General features: G+C 43.5%; 1 protein-coding gene across 1 annotated transcript; it reads left to right on the forward strand.

Moving 5' to 3' along the window:
• The first annotated feature begins 606 nt into the window (after nt 1-606).
• Nucleotides 607-21,562, forward strand: il6st (interleukin 6 cytokine family signal transduce). The gene is made up of 16 exons (XM_063210425.1): nt 607-772; nt 2,947-3,032; nt 4,294-4,614; nt 8,528-8,666; nt 9,016-9,173; nt 9,391-9,542; nt 10,078-10,237; nt 11,304-11,389; nt 11,699-11,927; nt 12,663-12,851; nt 13,868-14,011; nt 14,761-14,904; nt 15,480-15,620; nt 15,984-16,080; nt 16,655-16,736; nt 17,115-21,562. Exons 2-16 carry the CDS (start codon nt 2,957-2,959, stop codon nt 18,000-18,002), a joined length of 3,006 nt encoding a protein of 1,001 aa, XP_063066495.1. The 5' UTR covers nt 607-772; nt 2,947-2,956; the 3' UTR covers nt 18,003-21,562.
• The last annotated feature ends 86 nt before the right edge of the window (nt 21,563-21,648 follow it).

Genomic DNA, 21,648 nt, shown 5'->3' on the forward strand with positions numbered 1-21,648 from the left:
AATAGGGTGGTATGACGATGACAGTCTGTTTGATTATTTGGAGTATTTGTTATTAATCGATGGAGATTAGGTGTCTATCATGTTACAGAAATGTACACAAATACAAAAAACACACAAAGATCTACATTATTGCACATTGCAGTAAACATAGGCCTACTCGAGTAGGCTAGGCCTACAAAAAGCCTTCCAGCAGTTCTTACTTACACACACACACACACACACACACACACACATACGCCAGCAGCAGCAGCAGTGATTGAAAATGAATATGAAAATCTAGACTAGAGTAAACAAACGGGCTTCCACTGAAGTAGGTAGGCCTAGTAGGCCTACACGGTGTCCTGTGTCTATTTATTCAATAGCATATGAACTATCTGTTCCTTCTCGTAATAAAAAAAAGGTTTGGGTGTGTAGGGTTTGAGAAAACGGGCAGAAGCCACGACCCTATTCCCATCCATACAGACACTAACGGGTTAACAAAATATATATGACTTTCGGTCAAATGGGTGGAGACTAACGGGAACACTGAGCGGAAATGTGGGCTGACGTGACAGATTACAGCGAGCTGTCGGAGTAGATCTGTAGAATATGTGCTACTGTCTGTCGGCTCTCACTTCTCCTTTCAGGGCTTATCCAGCTCGTAGAGCTCTATTCATATCTGCACATTCTCCATGCACAAGGCGGAGTTTACCCATCAAGTGTACTGCCACTGAAGTGCCAGCTGTATTTTGTTCTTGGCTCAGACATGGAATCACAGAGATAATAATTTAAGGTAATACATATTTTTTTAAACGAACATACGCTTTGTTTATGCTTGTTGTAGCTTACTGTGTCGTCGGGCAGAGCTAATTTAACAAGACATTGAAGATTTAGTCTGATGCTAACGTTGGCTAATAGCCTAGTACCCAAGCATGGGGACATCATAATGGTCTGAATATGTGCGTTCAAAGACCGTACTCTGACCTGTGAGAGAAAAGTGTTTGGTTTTTAGTGACATGATTCTTAAACACGTATAGAGTTTCGTGGCATATAGTGCGTAGTACGTGGGGTGGTTTCTCGTGCCCCCAGTGTACAGTGAATGTGACGCTAGTGAGTTAGCACAACAGGCAAGCCCTGTAACTGAAAACCTGCGCACATTGCGCTGTCCAGAGCTCCGATCAAACCCACCGTGGGCAATAGAAGTTAAATAGCTGATGATGGATCGACTGTAAGAGATAACCTCAACATCACCATAGTGGCTTTGCCAACAACGTCGCATGCCTCATCCCTATGCATTTTCAAAATGATGGAAATAAGTAGGCTAAATGCCAAGACATTCCCTTGTCGCCTCCTCTGTTTACAAATCGATAGGTTAGCCTACTAATGTGTGTTATGATGTGCTGGTGGAACGGTGCAACATTTTTTTTTAAAAAAATCTCACCTGGCTGACCATTGGTGGGCTCTGTAATGACAATGGCATGGCAGTAGCCAAAAAGAAGTGCAGTCATCGCTTACCTCACTTTCGAACCTGCGTGTTTATGGGAGAACACAGAGGCTCAAAGAAAACAACCATAGACAGTGAAAGACCCACCAGCTCACTGCCTGCCGTTCCCGTGCGCTGTAGGCTACTGTAGTGTACAGTGTACAAATAGTACCCCCCCGAAAGGTTACGTGACCACTAGCTTCCGGGCACCATAGGAGACAAAGCAACGTACGACCACCACATAGTTTTGCTGCTGAATGCCAGGTGCAACTTGAGAAGTTTCTCATACTTGTAGTAGTTGCATGCACTTGGCATATTTAGCTTGTTATTTGCTCACCCATTGGTATAGCTTGTGCTGAATGTGTAAAAATGTGTCTAGTGGAAGATGTCAGGTTTTGTAGTCATAATCATCAAATTATTTTGTTTTGTGTGTCCTTACTGCTCTATAAATAGGGGTAGTGTACATTGTGTACTTTTAAAGGAAAATCAATAACAAAGGATTTGCTTTCAGAAATTAAACTGACTGCAAAGAAAGCCATAGTTGTTCTCACGGTGAGGGAAATGCTCTCACACATTCATATCTGGAGACTCATTTGGATCACACTGAAATCCTTTTCAGTCCTAACTTGCTGTTTTTACAGCCTTGAGACGTGGTTTGTTTGGCTTCGGCTCCCCTGTAATTGAACAGATTACTTCACCCTCACATCATCACTTGTAGGCCTATGTCCTCCATAGTTAGATACCGGTACTTTGTAAATCATCAGGATAGTTTGGCAGCTGCTGCTGGTGTGATAGCTGTAATTTGCACTGCACAAAAGCAGTGTAAGTTAAGTGAGCAGTGTTTTCCACAGTCCTGATAGCAAAGGGGCGTTGAAGCGATGGCATTAGACGTTATTTGATGATAATTTGCGTCGATTCTGCGTACCTTTGCTGTCAGGGATAGCATGGCAACAGGCAAAAAAAAGGTCTGGCCAATGCAAGTGGTATATGCATGGTGAGGGTCCTAAATTAACTGTTTTCATCACTTGCTTAACACACACTCAATAATGGGTCAAAGTGGCTAGTAAGTTGGTTCTGTTGGTCAAACTGTGTGTATACCCCCATTGAAATTTACATGTGCCTGTTGATCCATTTGTGGTGCTCGGTTTTCATTCCGCGGTGCTGTGCCACAAAATGGTCCATCATGTGTAACTGAGGTGATCCTGCGCTAGTTCGCCACTCTGGGCTGGAACCCGCCACCGTCCAGTCACCACTCCAGTTCACCATGGGAGGCACAGCACAATACCACTGAGGACAGCTCAGCGATTCTGATACTGTATGAGACTTTGGGAGGGAAGTTTACTATCGTCCTATGCCAAACACTGCTAATTGGCATCTGTGTTACACATGCATGGGTAACACTGTGATATGTAATCATGTAATAATGTAATCTAACCATATGGGGTCTTTTAATCTAACCATTGTGGGGTGTTTGTCTCCTGCAGGGTCTTCATCATGATGGCACGACTCCTCTTGCTGTTGCCTTTGTTGTCACTGCACCGTGTACTTGCCGCATCCCACAACACTCCTGGTAGGTCTTTCTTTCAGACGTTATTGATTATGGGTAGAGGATTTATAAATAGATAGATAGATAGATAGATAGATAGATAGATAGATAGATAGATAGATAGATAGATAGATGGATAGATAAATAATATATACACAGTATATATGTTTTGTCTTTTCTTGCCTGTATTGGACAAGCCTTTGTCCAATATGATGGGAGAAAGACACGGATGACACCAGATGACCCTGATGAAGGCGTAAGCTGAAACGTTGGTCTTATTAAATGTAACTGCATGAAGTTCCGAGTGTGCGACGACCATTCTTTACAGGCAGAGAGACACGGGAAAGGAAATGGATATGACCTTGGGCCGGAATTGAACCCGGGTCCCGGCGTAATAGTACGGTGCCTTTGCCAAGACAGAGGATATTTTTCATGGTTTATTTGGTTGGGATTGAAACAGTACACATAGACCAGCAAAATGCATACTACTAAAGGAGCTGCCGTAGGCTCTGCTTGTGTCCCAGTATTTATAGTGAATACTAGATTTCTGTCTATACCTTTTAAAATGTCTCCCTTTGTTTTTCGCCCCTACATCATTAGCTATACCAAGTAGCCAAAAAACAAAGGTAACACTTCCAAATAAGGGGCCATAATTAACAGTAAAGTAGCTACAACATAATACTTAAGTAAGGGTTAATAATCATTACTTAATGCCACATTAGACACATTGTTATTAATGCATTAGTAAGCAGTTACTTAACCATTAGATAACTATTGACCTAATAGCTACTTAACTATTAACTACCCTTACTTATCTATTAGTTGAATAATTATATGCTATAAACTTGTAACACAAGGTAATAGTTATCTAATAGTTAAGTAACTGCTTACTAATGTTCAACATATGCATTAATAACAATTAATATATGTCTAATGTGGCATTAAGTAATGATTATTAACCCTTACTTAAGTATTAGGTTGTAGCTACTTTACTGTTAATTATGGCCCCTTATTTGGAAGTTTTACCAAAACAAAAATAATGTGGTTCTTTGCCCTACCGTGGCGCTAACGGTAGGGCATTTGTTTACTATGTGGCCGACCCGGGTTCGATTCCCGGGCCGGGTCCTTTGCCGGCCCTTCCCCATCTCTCTCTCCCAACTCGCTTCCTGTCACTCACCACTTCACTGTCCTATCATAAAATAAAGTCAAAAGACCAAAAAATATCTTTTTAAAAAGTACATAAAAATAATATGGTTCTGTTGTTTGTTTTTACTCCTCCCTCCAGACTGTGTGTTGCTGCAGCCGAATCCCAGCGAACCCGACGGAGCTCCGGTGGAGCTGGGCAAAGAGTTCACGGTCACCTGCCTCCTGCGCCCCCCCCTGAAGGCAGATGACATCGTCTGGGAATACAACAACGGCCGGGCCCAAGTCGAGCTGCCCAAGCACCTCTATAGGAAGATCAATGACACGGCGGGCACCATCACTTTCAACGTGACCGAGGACATGGCCAAGGACAAGTTCTTCACGTGCAGCGTCAAGAACGCAGACACGTTGCCCCATAACAACTGCCGACTCCACAAATGGGGGATACTGCTCGATAAAGGATGTGAGTGAACATCATTCTCTGGGATTTTTTTTTTTTTTTAAACAGTGTTGGCAAGTGTCATACTGTGTTTATATTTTAGATAGGGCAATGCGATGTGGCAAAATTCTTTATCACAATATTTTATTCTGTGTTTTGGTTTAATTTAGTTTACTTGATTAAGTTTAGTGGAAACGGGACCCATGTCCAAGAGTCATTGGGGTTACTTACTGCTCGATTAAGGATTTGAGTGAACATTCTTTTTTTAAGCAGTGTTGGCAAGGGTTATGCTGCTGTTGATGGAATGTCTGTACGTCTTGACATCCTAAAGCCTGAGTAATGGGTTTATAATTAATGTTGGGCGATGCAATATAGCAATAGGCTTGATCACAATATCTTATTTTTTTTGACCGATGCCTCTCTTTATCCCAGTTAGCAGTGGGCTGGTCAGCAGAATCTCAAATTGTCTCTCACTAACTGCACTAGGCAGAATCACATGATCACATGATGGTATTGTGCTTCTAGTGGGTCATTTCACGTGAAATCAGACACTTTGGGACCCGACCGACCCGGATTTCAATCATACTTGGTGTGCCTTTTCAGTAGCAAGGTAGCACCCCAGAACTGCATTGGTTTGAATCTGACACTAATATTAAGGGAGAAACAGACTAGGAAAGGTTCACATGTGAGGGTAGGACACTATACATTCAGCCTTGAATATATCAGTCAGTGTTAGTCACAAAAAGATGCCTGTGGTGTTGTTTGAAAGCTCTTTTCTGGCTCTACATATTACACAATCACCTTGGAATACAACTACTCTCAGAATATGAATTATGATCAATTGAAAAATAAAAATTGAATATCTAAAAAACTTATATTTTAAAATGGCCAGTTCCTTGTCCAAACGTAGCCGGCAATGTCATGAGCAGCACCTAAAATGCTGGTGTTCGGTTTGTTATTCATTTCAGAGAGAATTTGACTCACAAATATGGCATCATACAGACCACTTACTAATAATATGGTAATACCATAGTAGCATCACATGACAAAACAAAAACAAAACAAAAATGGTCAGTGTCCATGGTCCCAGGTTTCAGAAACTAAGGCAGATGTCCATTTATACATACCAAATGATGATATGTGAATGTTTGAACATTCCTTCTCTGTGTACCTGTGCCATCTTCCCTTTACCGTACTTTAAAGAGATAATCAATGGCTACACTCTCATTTTGTACTCTACCAGTGCATTTGAAGCAACAGCTGTGTCTTTTGTAGATAATGTATAAGTACGTCCCGTTGCAGTTACAGGTTCCAGAAGCACATCCTGATGATCCATGACAAGTCTATCTGGTCTGAAGGGAAAAGTGAAGGATGGAGATGGCCCATGAGGATGCAGGAAGTTCAGTTTCACCTCTCCAGTGCTCGGCATACATTCCTCAGCACATGCTAGCCACCAGTTGCCATCATATACAGCTACAACATACCCTTTGATGCTTGAAAATGTAACACATTCCTTTACTGAGCTCACTCTTTCAACTCTGCCTTCTCTGAATGCTCAAAATGGCCTAACTTCCACTGTGTCCATTGACAATGGGCAGAAGCTGTGTAGTTTTTGAGTACCCGGAATAGTTCTTGCAGATTCAAACCTTTTCAACAAGTTCTCAGCTTCATGATGGTACATATCTGTTGTGGCAAACTGGCAATGGATGTTCTTGACATTATCCTTGACAAATTCAAACAGTTGGTATGGCGTTACAATTTAATTGTCAATAGGACGTTGCAGACTTCCTTCACAATATAAGAACCTTAAAATTACAACAAATTTGTGCCACCACGAGGCAGATTTTCACATACCTGCAGAGTGGCACTTTTTTTGCCACATCACATGGCAAAGGTCCATGTGATGGCGTTGGAGGGACAGTTAAATGGCTTGCTGCACGAGCAAGTCTGCAACGTCCTATTGACAATTAAATTATAACGCCATACCAACTGTTTGAATTTGTCAAGGATAATGTCAAGAACATCCATTGCCAGTTTGCCACAACAGAGATGTACCATCATGAAGCTGAGAACCTGTTGAAAAGGTTTGAATCTGCAAGAACTATTCCAGGTAAACTCAAAAACTACACAGCTTCTGCCCATTGTCAATGGACACAGTGGAAGTTAGGCCATTTTGAGCATTCAGAGAAGGCAGAGTTGAAAGAGTGAGCTCAGTAAAGGAATGTGTTACATTTTCAAGCATCAAAGGGTATGTTGTAGCTGTATATGATGGCAACTGGTGGCTAGCATGTGCTGAGGAATGTATGCCGAGCACTGGAGAGGTGAAACTGAACTTCCTGCATCCTCATGGGCCATCTCCATCCTTCACTTTTCCCTTCAGACCAGATAGACTGTCATGGATCATCAGGATGTGCTTCTGGTAGTGGAACCTGTAACTGCAACGGGACGTACTTATACATTATCTACAAAAGACACAGCTGCTGCTTCAAATGCACTGGTAGAGTACAAAATGAGAGTGTAGCCATTGATTATCTCTTTAAAGTACGGTAAAGGGAAGATGGCACAGGTACACAGAGAAGGAATGTTCAAACATTCACATATCATCATTTGGTGTGTATAAATGGACATCTGCCTTAGTTTCTGAAACCTGGGACCATGGACACTGACCATTTTTGTTTTGTTTTTGTTTTGTCATGTGATGCTACTATGGTATTACCATATTATTAGTAAGTGGTCTGTATGATGCCATATTTGTGAGTCAACTTCTCTCTGAAATGAATAACAAACCGAACACCAGCATTTAAGGTGCTGCTCATGACATTGCCGGCTACGTTTGGACAAGGAACTGGCCATTTTAAAATATAAGTTTTTTAGATATTCAATTTTTAATTTTTCAATTTATCATAATTCATATTCTGAGAGTAGTTGTATTCCAAGGTGATTGTGTACTATGTAGAGCCAGAAAAGAGCTTTCAAACAACACCACAGGCATCTTTTTGTGACTAACACTGACTGATATATTCAAGGCTGAATGTATAGTGTCCTACCCTCACATGTGAACCTTTCCTAGTCTGTTTCTCCCTTAATATTAGTGTCAGATTCAAACCAATGCAGTTCTGGGGTGCTACCTTGCTACTGAAAAGGCACACCAAGTATGATTGAAATCCGGGTCGGTCGGGTCCCAAAGTGTCTGATTTCATGTGAAATGACCCGCGTGACATAGTAGACAATATGGTGGTATTGTGCTTGTAGAGTCTAGAGACATACCGGTAGTAGACAGCTTGTAGACAACATGGTGGACAAGATGTGGCGGTGTGCTTCTAAGGAACTTGACATGTACACATTGTTACAAAACACATATTACAACCATTACAAACTGTAATAATAAAAAGCTATTGATGGTTATGTACTTTAGCAGTAGCGCTGAACAAATTGCAGTTATTTGTTCTGTCTTTTTTTCCAATTATTTGCTCAGCACTAATTTGCGATGAGAGAAAAGATAGAAATACCTACGCATCTGCGGGAATTGAAATATGACACCTTAGCTGTTGCGTGAAATGCATAGGTGCCAAATTGATGAAGCTTATGAGTCAAAAGGGGTAATAAGTTAGAGGTTGAGGAAAATGTTGATGGTATTCTTCTATCCACCTGTGCACACTCTTCAGTCAATACAACATCATACAATTTTGACCTACTGAGGTTAATCTAATAATGAAGGTTAGCCATGACCTAATGGTTAGGGAGGTGAACTTCAGATCAGAGGGATGTAGGTTCGAATCCTACCCTTACCTCTCCCCTCCATGGCTGAAGTCCCCTTGAGCAAGGCACCTAACCTCACATTGCACCAGGGACTGTAGCCAATACCCTGCAAATAGCTGTACGTCGCTTTGAATGAAAGTGTCAGCTAAGTGTAATAATGAATGCTCCTATCCCACAGACCCACCGCAGGTGCCCACCGACGTGACATGTGAGGCATTGCAGGAGGGCATCGTCATGTCCAATAATGTGACGTGCAAGTGGAACCCAGGAAGCAGGGATCCGAGGATTCGCACCACCTACACGCTTTATATAGAAGTGTGAGTTATAGAGAATTCATAAGACCCTGTTAACCCGCATACAGATTTTTTTATAAACACATCTGAGTTTTAGCTCTGTTTTGAAAAGGGAAGATTTCTAAATTGCACCCGTCACTATGGTGTTTTTTTTTAAGACTCATGCTGTGCCTGCAGTACATGTAAATCTGGTAATCTGGGATTAAAAATATCTGCACATGTGTAATCAAGGCCTAAAACTAAACTCGGTCAATTCAGTGTTCAGAGTGAAAGTTATTGACCCTAGAATCATGGGATGTCATTGCTGATATTTCTCTGTGTTACAAAATTTGGTGTTACATGGTTGAAAATAAAATAATTCTTCTCCTTCTAGTTCGGGGCAAAAGTTTCACAGGCGTGCAACCCGCCACTCGGGCACAGTGGCACTGGAGGTCTTCCCCCACCACGAGGACATGCGTATTTGGGTTGAGGTTGTAAACGCGCTGGGGAATGCTACTTCTGAGATCATTGAAGAGCCCGCAGAAAACACAAGTAAGCTTCAACCCTGAAGTCTGCATAATTACTACCATAAACGTCAACAAGGTTGACTGACTTGAATGATGGGTGAAGCGTAATATTCAGTATTTTCTCTTCTCTTTAGTCAAATCCACCAGCAAATGTGAGATTGGCACCCAAGATGGGTAAACTGTAGTCTGTACAAAACAATCACGAAATGTAACACTTTCAATACTTTTCAATGTCTTTTTAGTCAAGACCAATCCACCGGCAAATGTGAAGATTCCAGAACCAGCCTTTTCAAAGTCGCTGTTGGTCCAGTGGAAGCCTGCTATCGCCCAAACCTATGTGCGGCTGAAGTATGAGATCAGGTATCGCGAGAGGGACTCACGCAGCTGGCAGAAGGTACATGAACCCCCTTTACCCCATTGTAGCCTAAAGAACCTGCTAAATGCCTAAGCCTTTTGGGGAACAGATGCCCTCTGTCTATAAAAACCTGAATATCTCGGCATCCAACGCACATAAAAGCATGAAATGAGTTGCATTTTAAAGCTAGGACCCTTCTTTTGCATTAGAATGTGTTCCTTCAGCTCTAACATACCCACATTTGTAATTTAAAAAACCCCTGAAATCTCAAGAGCCTGAATGCAGCGTATATGTCGCTCCAAGCGCCAAAGGTCAAACAATGTATACGCGGCATCAGGCTAAAAATGGGTCCATTACCAATTACTAATTAATTTATGGGCATAATATATGTTGCTGTACCAGCTGATGTCTGATGTCCCCCAAGAAGTTGGCTACGGTTACATGATGTTTTTAAATCAGATTTAATAAATCAGATTTAAATAGATCTGACTTAAAGTTATTTTGCAACGTGTATAGAATTTCACTTTTCAGAAAGTGTCATTGACCCCCTTACTCCCTCCCTAAATGCAACCAGGTGCCCCAGGAGGACACGAAGGACAGCTTGGACTCCTTCCGGCTGCAGGGGCTGAAGCCTGACATGGAGTATGTGGTGGAGGTGCGCTGCAAGACCGAGGACGACCTGGGCTACTGGAGCGACTGGAGCAAGGCTGTCACCAAACGCACCACCGAGGACAGTAAGTGGCACTGATATGATTTAATAAATGAAGGGTTTTGTTGTTAAATGACGTCAGCGACGTTTTTTTTTTAACTTTTGCTTTTTGTTATTGGAAATTACTGTTTAGACGCCCTATCATCTACTACTGTGTGTGCATTCTTGCCATTCAGGTATTTTGAGAACATACTTTTCAAACCTGTATATAATGCTTTTTGCAATGCAATGCAATGGCCCAAAAAAATTTTAATTTCCCAAAGTGTTCTAAAAGAGATATATGTCATTTTGCAATGAAGCTCTTCAAATGTAACCTCAAATTAAGAGTAGAGAAACTTTCATTAATACCGAAGGAAATTCAGGTGTCTTGTCAGCTTACACAAATGGAGCTGAACAGATTTGCTGCTGCACTCGGCAGCACACCATAAGTAAACAATTCCGTTCAACATAAGGAGAGGTGAGGGGGAAAAAGTAACTTGTGAAATGTAACTTAATTAAATTCTTATGTGTGAAAGCCGTGTATATAGTAATTATTATATATATTATTAACATGGCAGAAGACGGCAAGTGGCACAGTTTGTGGATATTCTTGGATTTATATGCAACTTCAAATGGAACTTAATTAAATTTAAATTCAATTGTTGAACAGTTGTAGAGTGTAGTAATTGCAGGTTTAATCAGGTGTTCAGTTATTGATTTTTTTTTTAAATTATGGTAGAATATGATTTCTACAATGGGTGCAACTATGATATTGAATGTCATATGGCACATGGCATTAAACATGTCTTAAAAGTCTTAAATGTAGCTTTAAAAATCCTGAGGCTACCCATGTGTTTGCACATTCATTCAAGTCCTGTCATGAAAAGGAGTGATCTTTTTGAGAAAGTGGGCTTGTTTTTTGAACTTGAAACGTTAGTTTAGTTTTAGTGTTTATTTGGCTGGGACAGTTCAGAAGACACATTGAGCCAGATTATAGCCACAAGGCTAATTTTCATCTAGTCCCTGGTACTTAAACTCCAGACTTCAAGTATTCCTGTGTTTGCTATAACTCTCTCTTGTCTGTGCCTCTGTGCTGCGGTATTTTTCCACAGGTCCGTCCTCAGCCCCTGACATCTTGGTGAAGGCTGTTAGGTCCAGCGCAGATGCCCCTGCCCTCGACGTCCAGCTCCTCCTCAAGGTAAAGGCCCATGACTGTACAAACAGACGTGCAAACGCATGTCATCGCGGCAAAATTGACAATAAAACCGACTTGACTTGAAAATTGTTGAAGAAGCTTAAGAATCTCAGTTGAATGAAATGTGCTAATGGTTCTTATGGTTGTTATGATAAATGTAAGAATAACCTGACATTTGTTTTTATACATAACTTCTCACTAAGTCCTTCGTGTTCCGTATCCTGTGCATTTGTTTGTAGGGTACAGTCCACCTTTGTTTCTTTATTATTGTGAATAATTCCTTTATTTGTTTACTTGGCTTTCTCCATTCAGAAACCAGTGGATTCCAATGGAAAGATCCTTGCGTATAACATCACAATTTTGGAGAAGGGCACTGTTAAACAGGTCCTTACGCTCCCTTATCAAGCCCACCAGCCTTTCCAGACGTACGACTTCAATGTACCAGTACAGAAAGACTTGGTCGCTTCTGTTCAAGTCACTGCCAACAACTCGGTTGGGGTGTCGCCCCTCGCAGATATGGCCGTTCCACTAACTGTTCGAGGTGTGTGTAACTCCCCCAGTCTATGTCTAGTACTTCTGAAAAGCACACGTTCATTGCCACAATTTTTTGTTTTTGGTTATTTTTTGTTTTTTATAAACTTTCCCAATAGTCTTGTGTTTGGCGGCTCCTTCCCATGCATTTCTTTGTGGTTGTGTATGTGACATGCTAAACTTCTTTTGTTTGTGGTTATGTTTGTGATAAATCTGCCATCTCTTTCCTGAGCTATATAACTTGGCCACCACCATCTGACCATTACAAACTTAGCAGGCATTTTGTACATTTTTTTTTTTTGCACTACCGGTACATATAATTATTTTTTTGATTAAATTTTTTTGTCATTTGTATTTTCTCTGTTTTTTGAAGAGAGCTACTTGAGACTGAAGAGACATTTCTTGTTTTTGCAATATACAGTACTTGGCCAATAAAGCAGGACCCCATTTCTCAAAAGTGTCGGTGCTAACCAGTTAGCAACTTAGTAGGTTGCATATGGAAAACTGCACTGCAACCATGCAAGTTGCTAACATAATAATAATAATAGCAACTTGGTTTTATATACCGCCTTTCATGGAGCCCAAGGACGCTTTACAAGGGGGGTGTAGGGGCTGGCAACACCGCTGTGGAGAGACGCGCCCCTGATTCTGATTCTGATACTAACCGTCATTTGTGTGTGTGTGCGTGTCTGTGTCTGTGTGTGTGTGTGTGTGTGTGTGTGTGTGTGTGTGTGTGCCCATGCAGAGCTCCCCGCCGTGGAGGACCTGGTGGTGTACTCCCAGAACGACACGTTCCAGGTGGAGTGGAGCCACCCTGCCGGCCTCCAGGGCCCCGGCCTGCCCTCCGAGTACATTGTGGAGTGGCGCTCCCTCCCAGAGGGGCAGTGGAACTGGCAGAGGGAACCGCGCAACGTCACCAAGACACACATCAGAGGTAATAGAGAGACCTTTGGCGTTTTGTGATGCATTTGTTTATGATGCGTTATAATAGGAGGGTCAAAGATGTTTTTTGGGCTCAGACGTCAGGTGGTACAACCACAGCTGATGCCCATTAAAGGGACACTGTGCAGGAAATGGTCAAAAAATTTACTGCAACTATGCTGCTCATTGAAAGTGGGTTGGCTATCGCCAAATTTCATATTTGCATGAAAGTTTACTGAGTAATAAACAAATATTTTCTAGTATGGACCAAGTAGAGTCATTTTTGCAGTTAAAAATGGCTATTTTTGGAAATTCAAAATGGCGGACCATGGAGAGATCCCCTTTTTCATGTATGAAAACTGCAATTTTTCCAGTCATAATGAATACTTAGAATTTGATGGGAGTGGTAAGTAATCATGAAAAAGGTAACATTAGTGAATGGGCAACATGAATTCTGGAAATAAACAACTAAAAATCTCACACAGTGTACTGCAGTGAATATGCTTCTTTAATAATTTACTAAAAACAAAAACTCAGGACTCAGGAATACATACAACCATCCACAACATTCACTGGGGAGAAATCAAAAACATTTGAGCAGTCAAAATTGAACTCGCCCATGTTTTTCGCTCAGATGTTTGTAAGTCAAGTCAAGTAAGGCTGTCTTTGCTAAAATAACTACTGAGTTTTATTTATAAAGCCCAAAGTGCTGTGCAGTGTCCAACTAAAGCAATAATGAAAAAAAGCATTTTTAATATAGCATATTAGCAACATAAGCGCAGCAAGCATTCCAGAAGATGAATAAAACAATTAAAATTCAAGTGTTAAAAATCTAGATAAATAAAAGGTGTTAAAAGGCAGAACGCTAAGAACTAAGAAGCAAAGGCTAAAGTGTAAAAAAGTGAGTTATCTATCTGGATTTTAAAAGTAGTGATAGTGGGAGCCCTTCAGCATTCAGTTTTCAGCTGTAACAGTGGTAGGCAGCACGCTTTGATCTGTGGTGTGATTACTGGCTTCCTTGTGTTTTAGGCAACGACTTACGGCCCTTCGTACCGTATAACGTGACAGTGACCCCCATCTACAAGCGACAGTATCAAGAGACATCGTCCCCCAACATCATTGTCAAACCGTCTGGAAACCCCAAGACAGTCACCTTGTATCTTCGAGAGGGTGGTAAGTGTTTGTGAAATAGCCTTGATAATCTCTACTCTACTCTAATCCACTCTCATAATTTCTACTCTACTCCTAATCTCTCATACTCTGCTAATGTCTACTCTATTCTAAACTACTCTCTCTCTATCTCTACTTTACTCTACTCTACTCTACTCTACTCTACTCTACTCAATCACCACTTGTGCCGGTGGTTGAGGTGGAGAAGACGTGGAAGCATAGCGCTGAACTCCACTGTTTTACTCTGCTCTCCTCTCCTGTTCTCTGCTAATCTCTCCTCTCCTCTCCTATTCTCTGCTAATCTCTCCTCTCCTCTACTCCATCACTACTAGTGCTAGTAGCGGTGCTGAACACTGTTTTACTCTGCTCTCCTCTCCTATTCTCTGCTAATCTCTCCTCTCCTCTCCTCTCCTCTACTCCATCACTACTAGTGCCAGTAGCGGTGCTGAACTCCACTGTTTTACTCTCCTCTCCTCTCCTATTCTCTGCTAATCTCTCCTCTCCTCTGCTCCGTCACTACTAGTGCCAGTGGCTACTCTCCTCTCCTTTTCTCTGCTAATCTCTCCTCTCCTCTGCTCCGTCACTACTAGTGCCAGTGGCTGCTCTCCTCTCCTGTTCTCTGCTAATCTCTCCTCTCCTCTACTCCATCACTACTAGTGCCAGTAGCGGTGCTGAACTCCACTGTTTTACTCTGCTCTCCTCCTCTCCTGTTCTCTGCTAATCTCTCCTCTCCTCTGTTCCATCACTACTAGTGCCAGTAGCGGTGCCGGTGGTGGATCTGGTGCGGACGTGGAAGCACAGTGCAGAGCTCAAGTGGACGGAGATCCCCCTGGAGAAGAGACGCGGCTTCATCAACAACTTCACCGTCTTCTACGAGAGCGAAGGCCAAGTCCTCTGTAAGTGGCTGTCCTTGTTGTTTTGTTCTTTCATCCTGTTTGTTTGTTTTTCCTTGTTTGCTTTTATCATGTATTTTTGTTTTAATCTGAAATGGTCGTCATTTATGTATCTGTGACGGACACAATATTCGTGCGAGTAGACATTTGCAAGATGGTATACTTGACTGAGGTGATGCAGGTGAAGTAATAGTTACAGTAACTAAATACTTTGTGTAGCTATAAATAGAAGCTGTTGTGTCCAATGTGACATTGATTCATGAGAATTAGAACATTGCTGTCAAGGTGTTTTTGTTCTTTTGTCAGTCGTGTGTGCAGTGATTCTTCACACAACTATTTCAGTTTGTCTGTTGAAACCGGTTTGCCTTCAGAGTTTGCATGCAGTTTAGATCTTTTTTGTTTTGTTTTTATGCCTTATTTCTTGTTTTATTTGCTGTGCGCGTATGCTTTTCATTATGCTTTTCTTTTCATTTATGAATGAAACGCGCAACACAAATTCACTTGTCTTGACCTACTGTATTGCTGGCTGCTTCACGTCCCTTTACGTCTCTCCTGCTTTGTGTCTTCTCCTGTCGCAGCGGAGACCGTGCCACCCAACGTGCACCGGCTGACGCTGACCAACTTGCAGAAGTACCAGTACTACACCATCAGACTGGTGGCCTCTACCGTGGCAGGGGCCAAAAGCAGCGACCCCTTCAACATGAGGACCGCCCAATACGGTGAGCCGTGACTTTCTGTGTGGTGTGATTTTTATGGTGCAAGTTGATTCATTTTGTTTGTGTAGTGCGACTTCTAGGTGCAAGTTTGTGCAAGTTTTTCTTTTAGTGTCGTGAAATGCAAGGTTGGTTGCTTGGTCCATTGGTTCGATTTTTATTTTATTTTATTTTTTTAATTGCTGTTGTTTACGCAACTATATTGTGGTGAATGACACTGCTCCGTTGTTAGCATTTCTTTGCTTGTACTGTACTTTGTATTTGTATGCGATGTTTCTATCCTGTGGATCTTGAGTCTGTAGTAATAAAGTTTATATTAATATTAAGTGTGTCTTTTTTTTCTTTTTTTTTCAACCCTTCCCCTCTTAGATCCGGGTGAGATTGAGATGATTGTGGTGGCGGTGTGCTTTGGCTTCCTCTTCCTCACCATGCTCACCCTCCGGATCTGCTTCAAGAACAAAGAAACGTGAGTCCGACACACACACACACACACACACACACACACACACACACGCACACACACACACACACACACACACACACACCCACCCTTAAACCGATGGAGTACACTTTCGAGTTGCTGTTGATCTTAAGTATTCACGAAACTTGATTTGCTGGTTTGATGTGATGGATTGGATATATTATTCGGTGTCACTTTATTTGACGCCGGCATCCTATGTATGATAAAAGTGTCATAGCAGTCATGGATGAGTCGTAAACATTAGGTCAATGTCGTTAACATTTTATGACTTTACCATAACAGAATGTCACTAAATGACAAAGACAGCCCTGACTATGTCAACTTTTCATGACCATAAAATGTTGACATTGACATCTTGTTTATGACTCATCCATGACTGTGTCATGACACTGTTTTGACATTATTATGACACTGTAATGTCATACTTATAACGCCGGCGTCAAGTAAAGTTTAAGCTGTTATTCCATAGGAATAGGTACTACTATTGTACTAATAAGGTTGTGCTCCCTAGGAAGTCTAGTAAATGGCAAATGGTTTTGTGTTTCATCTCTCTCTGCAGGCTCAAGAAGAAATTCTGGCCCCAGGTGCCCGATCCATACAACAGCACAGTGGCTAAATGGTCCCCAGACCTCTCAGCCAGGGTAAGTGTGTGTGTGTGTGTGCGTGTGTGTGTACAGTATGTGTGTAAGAAAAAAAAGAAAGAAAACTGCCACTTACTGATGCAACCATTGGCTGAAAACGCTGTGGCTCATTGCGTGTGCCGTGCGCACTCATGTGCCTGTGTTTTGTGTGTATTCTTACGTGTGGGTTCAGATGGGTTTTTTTTCTATCTGTATTGGCCATGATATAGCCATAGCTGCTGAAATGGCAATACATGTAAACAATCAATCAATCAACACATGTGCGTTGATGCGTTGTTGCATGCCAGCTCCCCTATGGATCCCCCCCCCGGGCCACCTGATCATGTGCCTGTGTTTCTGTGTATTCTTACATGTGCGTTGATGCTGTTGTTCTTGCAGGCCAGCTCCCCTAAGGAGTCCCCGCTGGGCGACCTGAGCGTGGTGGAGGTGGACGTGTTTGAGCGGCGCTCGCTGTGCGGCGGCGGCGGCGGCGACATGGACGACAAGGCCTCTCTGGCCGCCCTGAAGAAGGACAAGTACCTCTCGGAGGAGCACAGCAGCGGCATCGGCGGCTCCTCCTGCATGTCCTCGCCGCGCCAGAGCGTCTCCGACAGCGACGAGGCCGACTCGGGCCAGACCACCGGCAGCCTCGTGCAGTACTCCGCCGTGGTGGGCCAGTACAAGGGCCAGACGCCAGGAGGGGGCGCCGGCTCCAGCTCCTCGTCTTCTTCCTCTTCGTCGTCGGCAGCAGCAGCGTCCAACAACAACTCCTCCTCATCATCATCTTCTTCGTCCTCCTCCTCCTCGGACGCGGCTGGCATCAATGGCAGTGGTAATAGCACAGGCATTGGCGCCAACAACGCCACCACTCCTGCCACCACCACCTCCAGCCAGGCCCACACCTTCGCCCGCTCCGAGTCCACCCAGCCCCTGCTGGAGTGCGAGGAGCAGCAGGAGGGCTCTGGTCCACACCACCACCACCAGCACCACCACCAGGGGGGCAGAGCTGGCTCCCTCTTCAGGCGGCAGCCCCACCACCTTGGGGACGTGGAGAGAGGCGATGGGGGTGGCAGTGGGGGATCCATGAGGGGGCAGCACCCGTCGGAGCAGGAGGAGCAGGACTGCGGCTCGCTGGAGTTTTGCCCAGTGGAGGATGCTTCGGAGCCCACACAGCTGCCCGCTGCTGCTACTTCCGGGGTGGCAGGGGCTGCTGACCACTTGCCCCTCAACCTGGGGCTGGGCAGACCGGCGTATATGCCCCAGCAGAGTGGATACAGGCCTCAGTGACCTGACGGACCTGACCTGGGCTGCGTTTTCTCAACTGCGTCGTTGCCAACTTAAGTTTGCTAGCAACGTAGTACGTTGCCAATGGTTGCCAAGTGAGTTGCTAACTGGCTAGCAACGATGCTAACTAAATGAGGCTAGTAACGTTGCTAACTTAAGACTGTTAGCAATTTAGTGGGTGGCCCCATGGGGAATTGCATTACAACCAAGTGAGCTGCTAACTGGTGGTTTGCGACAATGCTTTCGAGAAACCTGGGCCTTGACCTGAACGGAATGTGCACCTGACGTGACTGGTCCATCAAGCGTAATTACACAAACACAGAGTCATACAGACACTCGATGCCTTCAGTCAACTCTCTCTCACTCTGTCACACACACACACACACACACACACACACACACACACACACACACACACACACACACACACACACACACACACCTCTTACACATCTAACGATCAAAATACATGACATAACGGGTTCGGGTGGGGGGGTTGCTTATACAGTATGCCTCAGCAGAGTGGATACAGGCCTCAGTGACCTGACGGTAAACTGTGGCCTGACCTGAGCTGAACTGAACTGAACTGAAGAGATTGCACCTGACCCAGTCATCACTCAGCGGTCATACTTACACAAACCTACAGATGCAGCCAGACACTTGATGCCTTCAGTCCACACACAATGACCAGAAGACAACACTTAAAAACACATTATTCACACATTTCCCTACACATGCAAACACACACTCGCACGCAAACAGAGTGATAAAACCACAACATTGACATTGACACATTATCAAACACCCTATCCCTCACACACACCCAGTGATGTGAATCAACACTCAACCCCCACTCTTAATGTTACAAGGTAACACTCACATGCTATATGTTCCCTGCGGCCCAATAACAGTGGACAAAAGACTCAGTGAGGACATCAACCACCTCCACATCCACCAATCAACTGTAGCCTTCCTCATTGACATTCCCATGCCCACCTGCCTGTTGTTTTGAAGGTTCCTACTCCCCACCACACACACACACACACACACACACACACACACACACACACACACACACACGCAAAGTGCAAAACCGGTTATGAACTGACATCGGTGGTATTTTATCCCCTTGAGTAGGCTACAATCAATTTGATTTGTTTTGTGTGTGTGTGTGTGCATGTGTGTGTGTGTGTGTGTGTGTGTGTGTGTGTGTGTGTGTGTGTGTGTGTGTGTGTGTGTGTGTGTGTGTGTGTGTGTGTGTGTGTGTGTGTGTGTGTGTGTGTTTGCAGCGCTTGTCCACAGGCCAATTAGCAGCTGCGTTTTTGCACTTCACCAGAAAGAAACGTGTAAGCTTTTTTTTTGAGGACTGACAAATGAAGCATAGACCCATATTTCTGTTTTTCATGTGTGTGCAGTGTTCTTCCTTGGTCAAAAGAAGTCATGTCGCTGTGCCTTTGGGCCTTTTTACGCCAGACGTGCCACCGGACTGAAGCGATTTTTACCGGCAACGGTGAAAACGCATGGAAACAGATTAGATCTTCCACACCACGACAATGGCGGTAGTCGGGCGGTAGCGGCACGGCAGACGGTTCATTGACGCGCTGCAGTCGGAAAATCCAACTCGAGCGGAATTGTAACGGCGGCCTCTGGCGGTGTCTCATTGAAATGAATGGCAAAGTAGCCATATGCAGGTGGGGGGTTTGAACAGAACTGGCCGCGCATGTCGGCGCGATCAGTGTTAAAGGCTGAGCAGAAAGCACTGCCTGTGACTGGGTGGAAAGACAGCCGTCTTCTGGCTGCCGCCACCATGCCACACTCTGGTGTGTCACTGGCCTTTGTGAGTCATTCAGCTGCCACATCAAAGCAAAACCAACAAAAACTGCGAGCAAGGAGTCTGCCCAAGTCCTTTATCCACTTCGTCCAATTCACACACAACTGTTAATTGTACCAGCATGTACACTGCAGCCGTGACAGAACCGTACATGCACACCTTTTTGAAGTCAGCCAAGTGACGCTTGCTTGGCATCCTGCCATTTGGATGGACTGAAACCAGTGTTGCAAGAACATTTTGCTCGCCGCAAACTTTTTGTTTTCTTTTTTTTAAAGTTCCAAGTGAATGATTTCTCTTCCGTGAGTTTTCATGGAAGACCTTTCAATGGATGACATGTTGCTGATACATGCAAAAGAATGCAATGCAGTTGTATTTGAATCTGTGTTACTACTTGGGTCGTTACTGAGGTATGGGCGGTGTGGGGGGTTGGGGAAAATATTTTGGTGTAGAGTTCTTGCACACCTCCATTGGTCAGGTGCGTCGGGAGGGGAACCCCTGGGTCACCCATTTTAGAGACAAGAAAGCTCCCGCATACACTGTCTACATTTGCAAAGTTTAATGGCAATGTTTTGGTCTGTTGACCCTCTTCAAGCAATTCAACATTTAAAGGTGGGGTTGCAGGTTAACCATTTTAAGAATATGTACTATTATGACATCACGTTGGGGGTTCCGCAGTCTATGTAGAACCTTAGAATCCTGAGGGAGTTCCCCCAACGTGATGTCATACCTGCAACACCAACTAGACAGAAACGTCGCTATTAAACACTACAAATGCAGACAGTGTGTGCAGCAGCTGTCTTGTCTCTAAGGGGACAAACAGCTCTGTTGTCTCAGGCCAGGGGAAAGGCGTGGGACCCCACTACGTTGTATGTATTGGGAAGGGGGCCCTTTCAGATGATTTTGTCCCGGGCCTAGTAAAAGCTGTCAGCGGCCGTGCTGTCAGGTGTGCGTTCATTTGTTCGATTACAAATCATGTGAATGTAGTATAGGTCAGTATGCTACTACAACTACTACTACTATTGCCCATGTGAACATAGGCATACCATTTTAATCAAATGCATATATGTATTTCAAGTGTACCATATTGTATTAGTGTATAGTAGCTGTTTTTTGAGTGTATTTCTTAGCTAGCCTTATTGTGAGCATAATTTTATTGATTGATTTTTTTATGCTTTAGTTTGCACATTTTTTAACCAACATAACCAGAGGTCAAAACCTCATGTCTAAAAACATACTTAAAAAGTTACGTGTGTGTGCGTGAGAGAGTGTGAGCGTACATACAAGTGGGTGCACGCGTGTCTAGTAAGGCAAATCCCTTGCCAACCAAAGATGACCTAATTCTGAAGTATGCTCTTTGGAACATGATCTGTTCCGATGCGTCATATATCATGGATGGGATTGTTTAATTCAATAGGACAGTTCATTTATACGTAGGTCAGAAGGTTTCACCTCCTAATGTGACTGACATTTGTGTTTGTCAGTAAGCGTCACCAATCATGTGCCTGTTTTGTTGTTGTTTTGTTCATTTTGTTTTGTTTGTTTGTTTATTTCTATGTACTATTTACTTCCCTCATCCACTACATGTATCATAAAGTCGCCAAAGGCAAGGAAGCTACATTGCTCTTGCTTCTGTGTTCTGCATGCCCTTTTTGGACCATGCGTCCACCAAACTGAGACATCCACCTAAAACGCTTACAGTGCTCACCTGCAATAAAACGAGTAATTAAAAAGAGGAAGCAGTCTTCATTTTCATCTTTTACCCCTAACATTCATACTGTGGTCATGTGCAGAATGTCTCCTTCTCTCTTTCTCTCTTTC

Source organism: Engraulis encrasicolus, chromosome 11 (assembly GCF_034702125.1).
Source record: "Engraulis encrasicolus isolate BLACKSEA-1 chromosome 11, IST_EnEncr_1.0, whole genome shotgun sequence".
NCBI classification, from domain to species: domain Eukaryota; kingdom Metazoa; phylum Chordata; class Actinopteri; order Clupeiformes; family Engraulidae; genus Engraulis; species Engraulis encrasicolus.

What these genes read in the sequence shown, in the direction of transcription:
- il6st (XM_063210425.1), top strand. Translation starts at nt 2,957, where the DNA reads ATGATGGCACGACTCCTCTTGCTGTTGCCTTTGTTGTCACTGCACCGT. An exon ending in TACACGCTTTATATAGAAGT is followed by an intron (nt 8,667 to 9,015) that starts GTGAGTTATAGA and finishes TTCTCCTTCTAG; the next exon opens with TTCGGGGCAAAAGTTTCACA. An exon ending in AGAGCCCGCAGAAAACACAA is followed by an intron (nt 9,174 to 9,390) that starts GTAAGCTTCAAC and finishes ATGTCTTTTTAG; the next exon opens with TCAAGACCAATCCACCGGCA.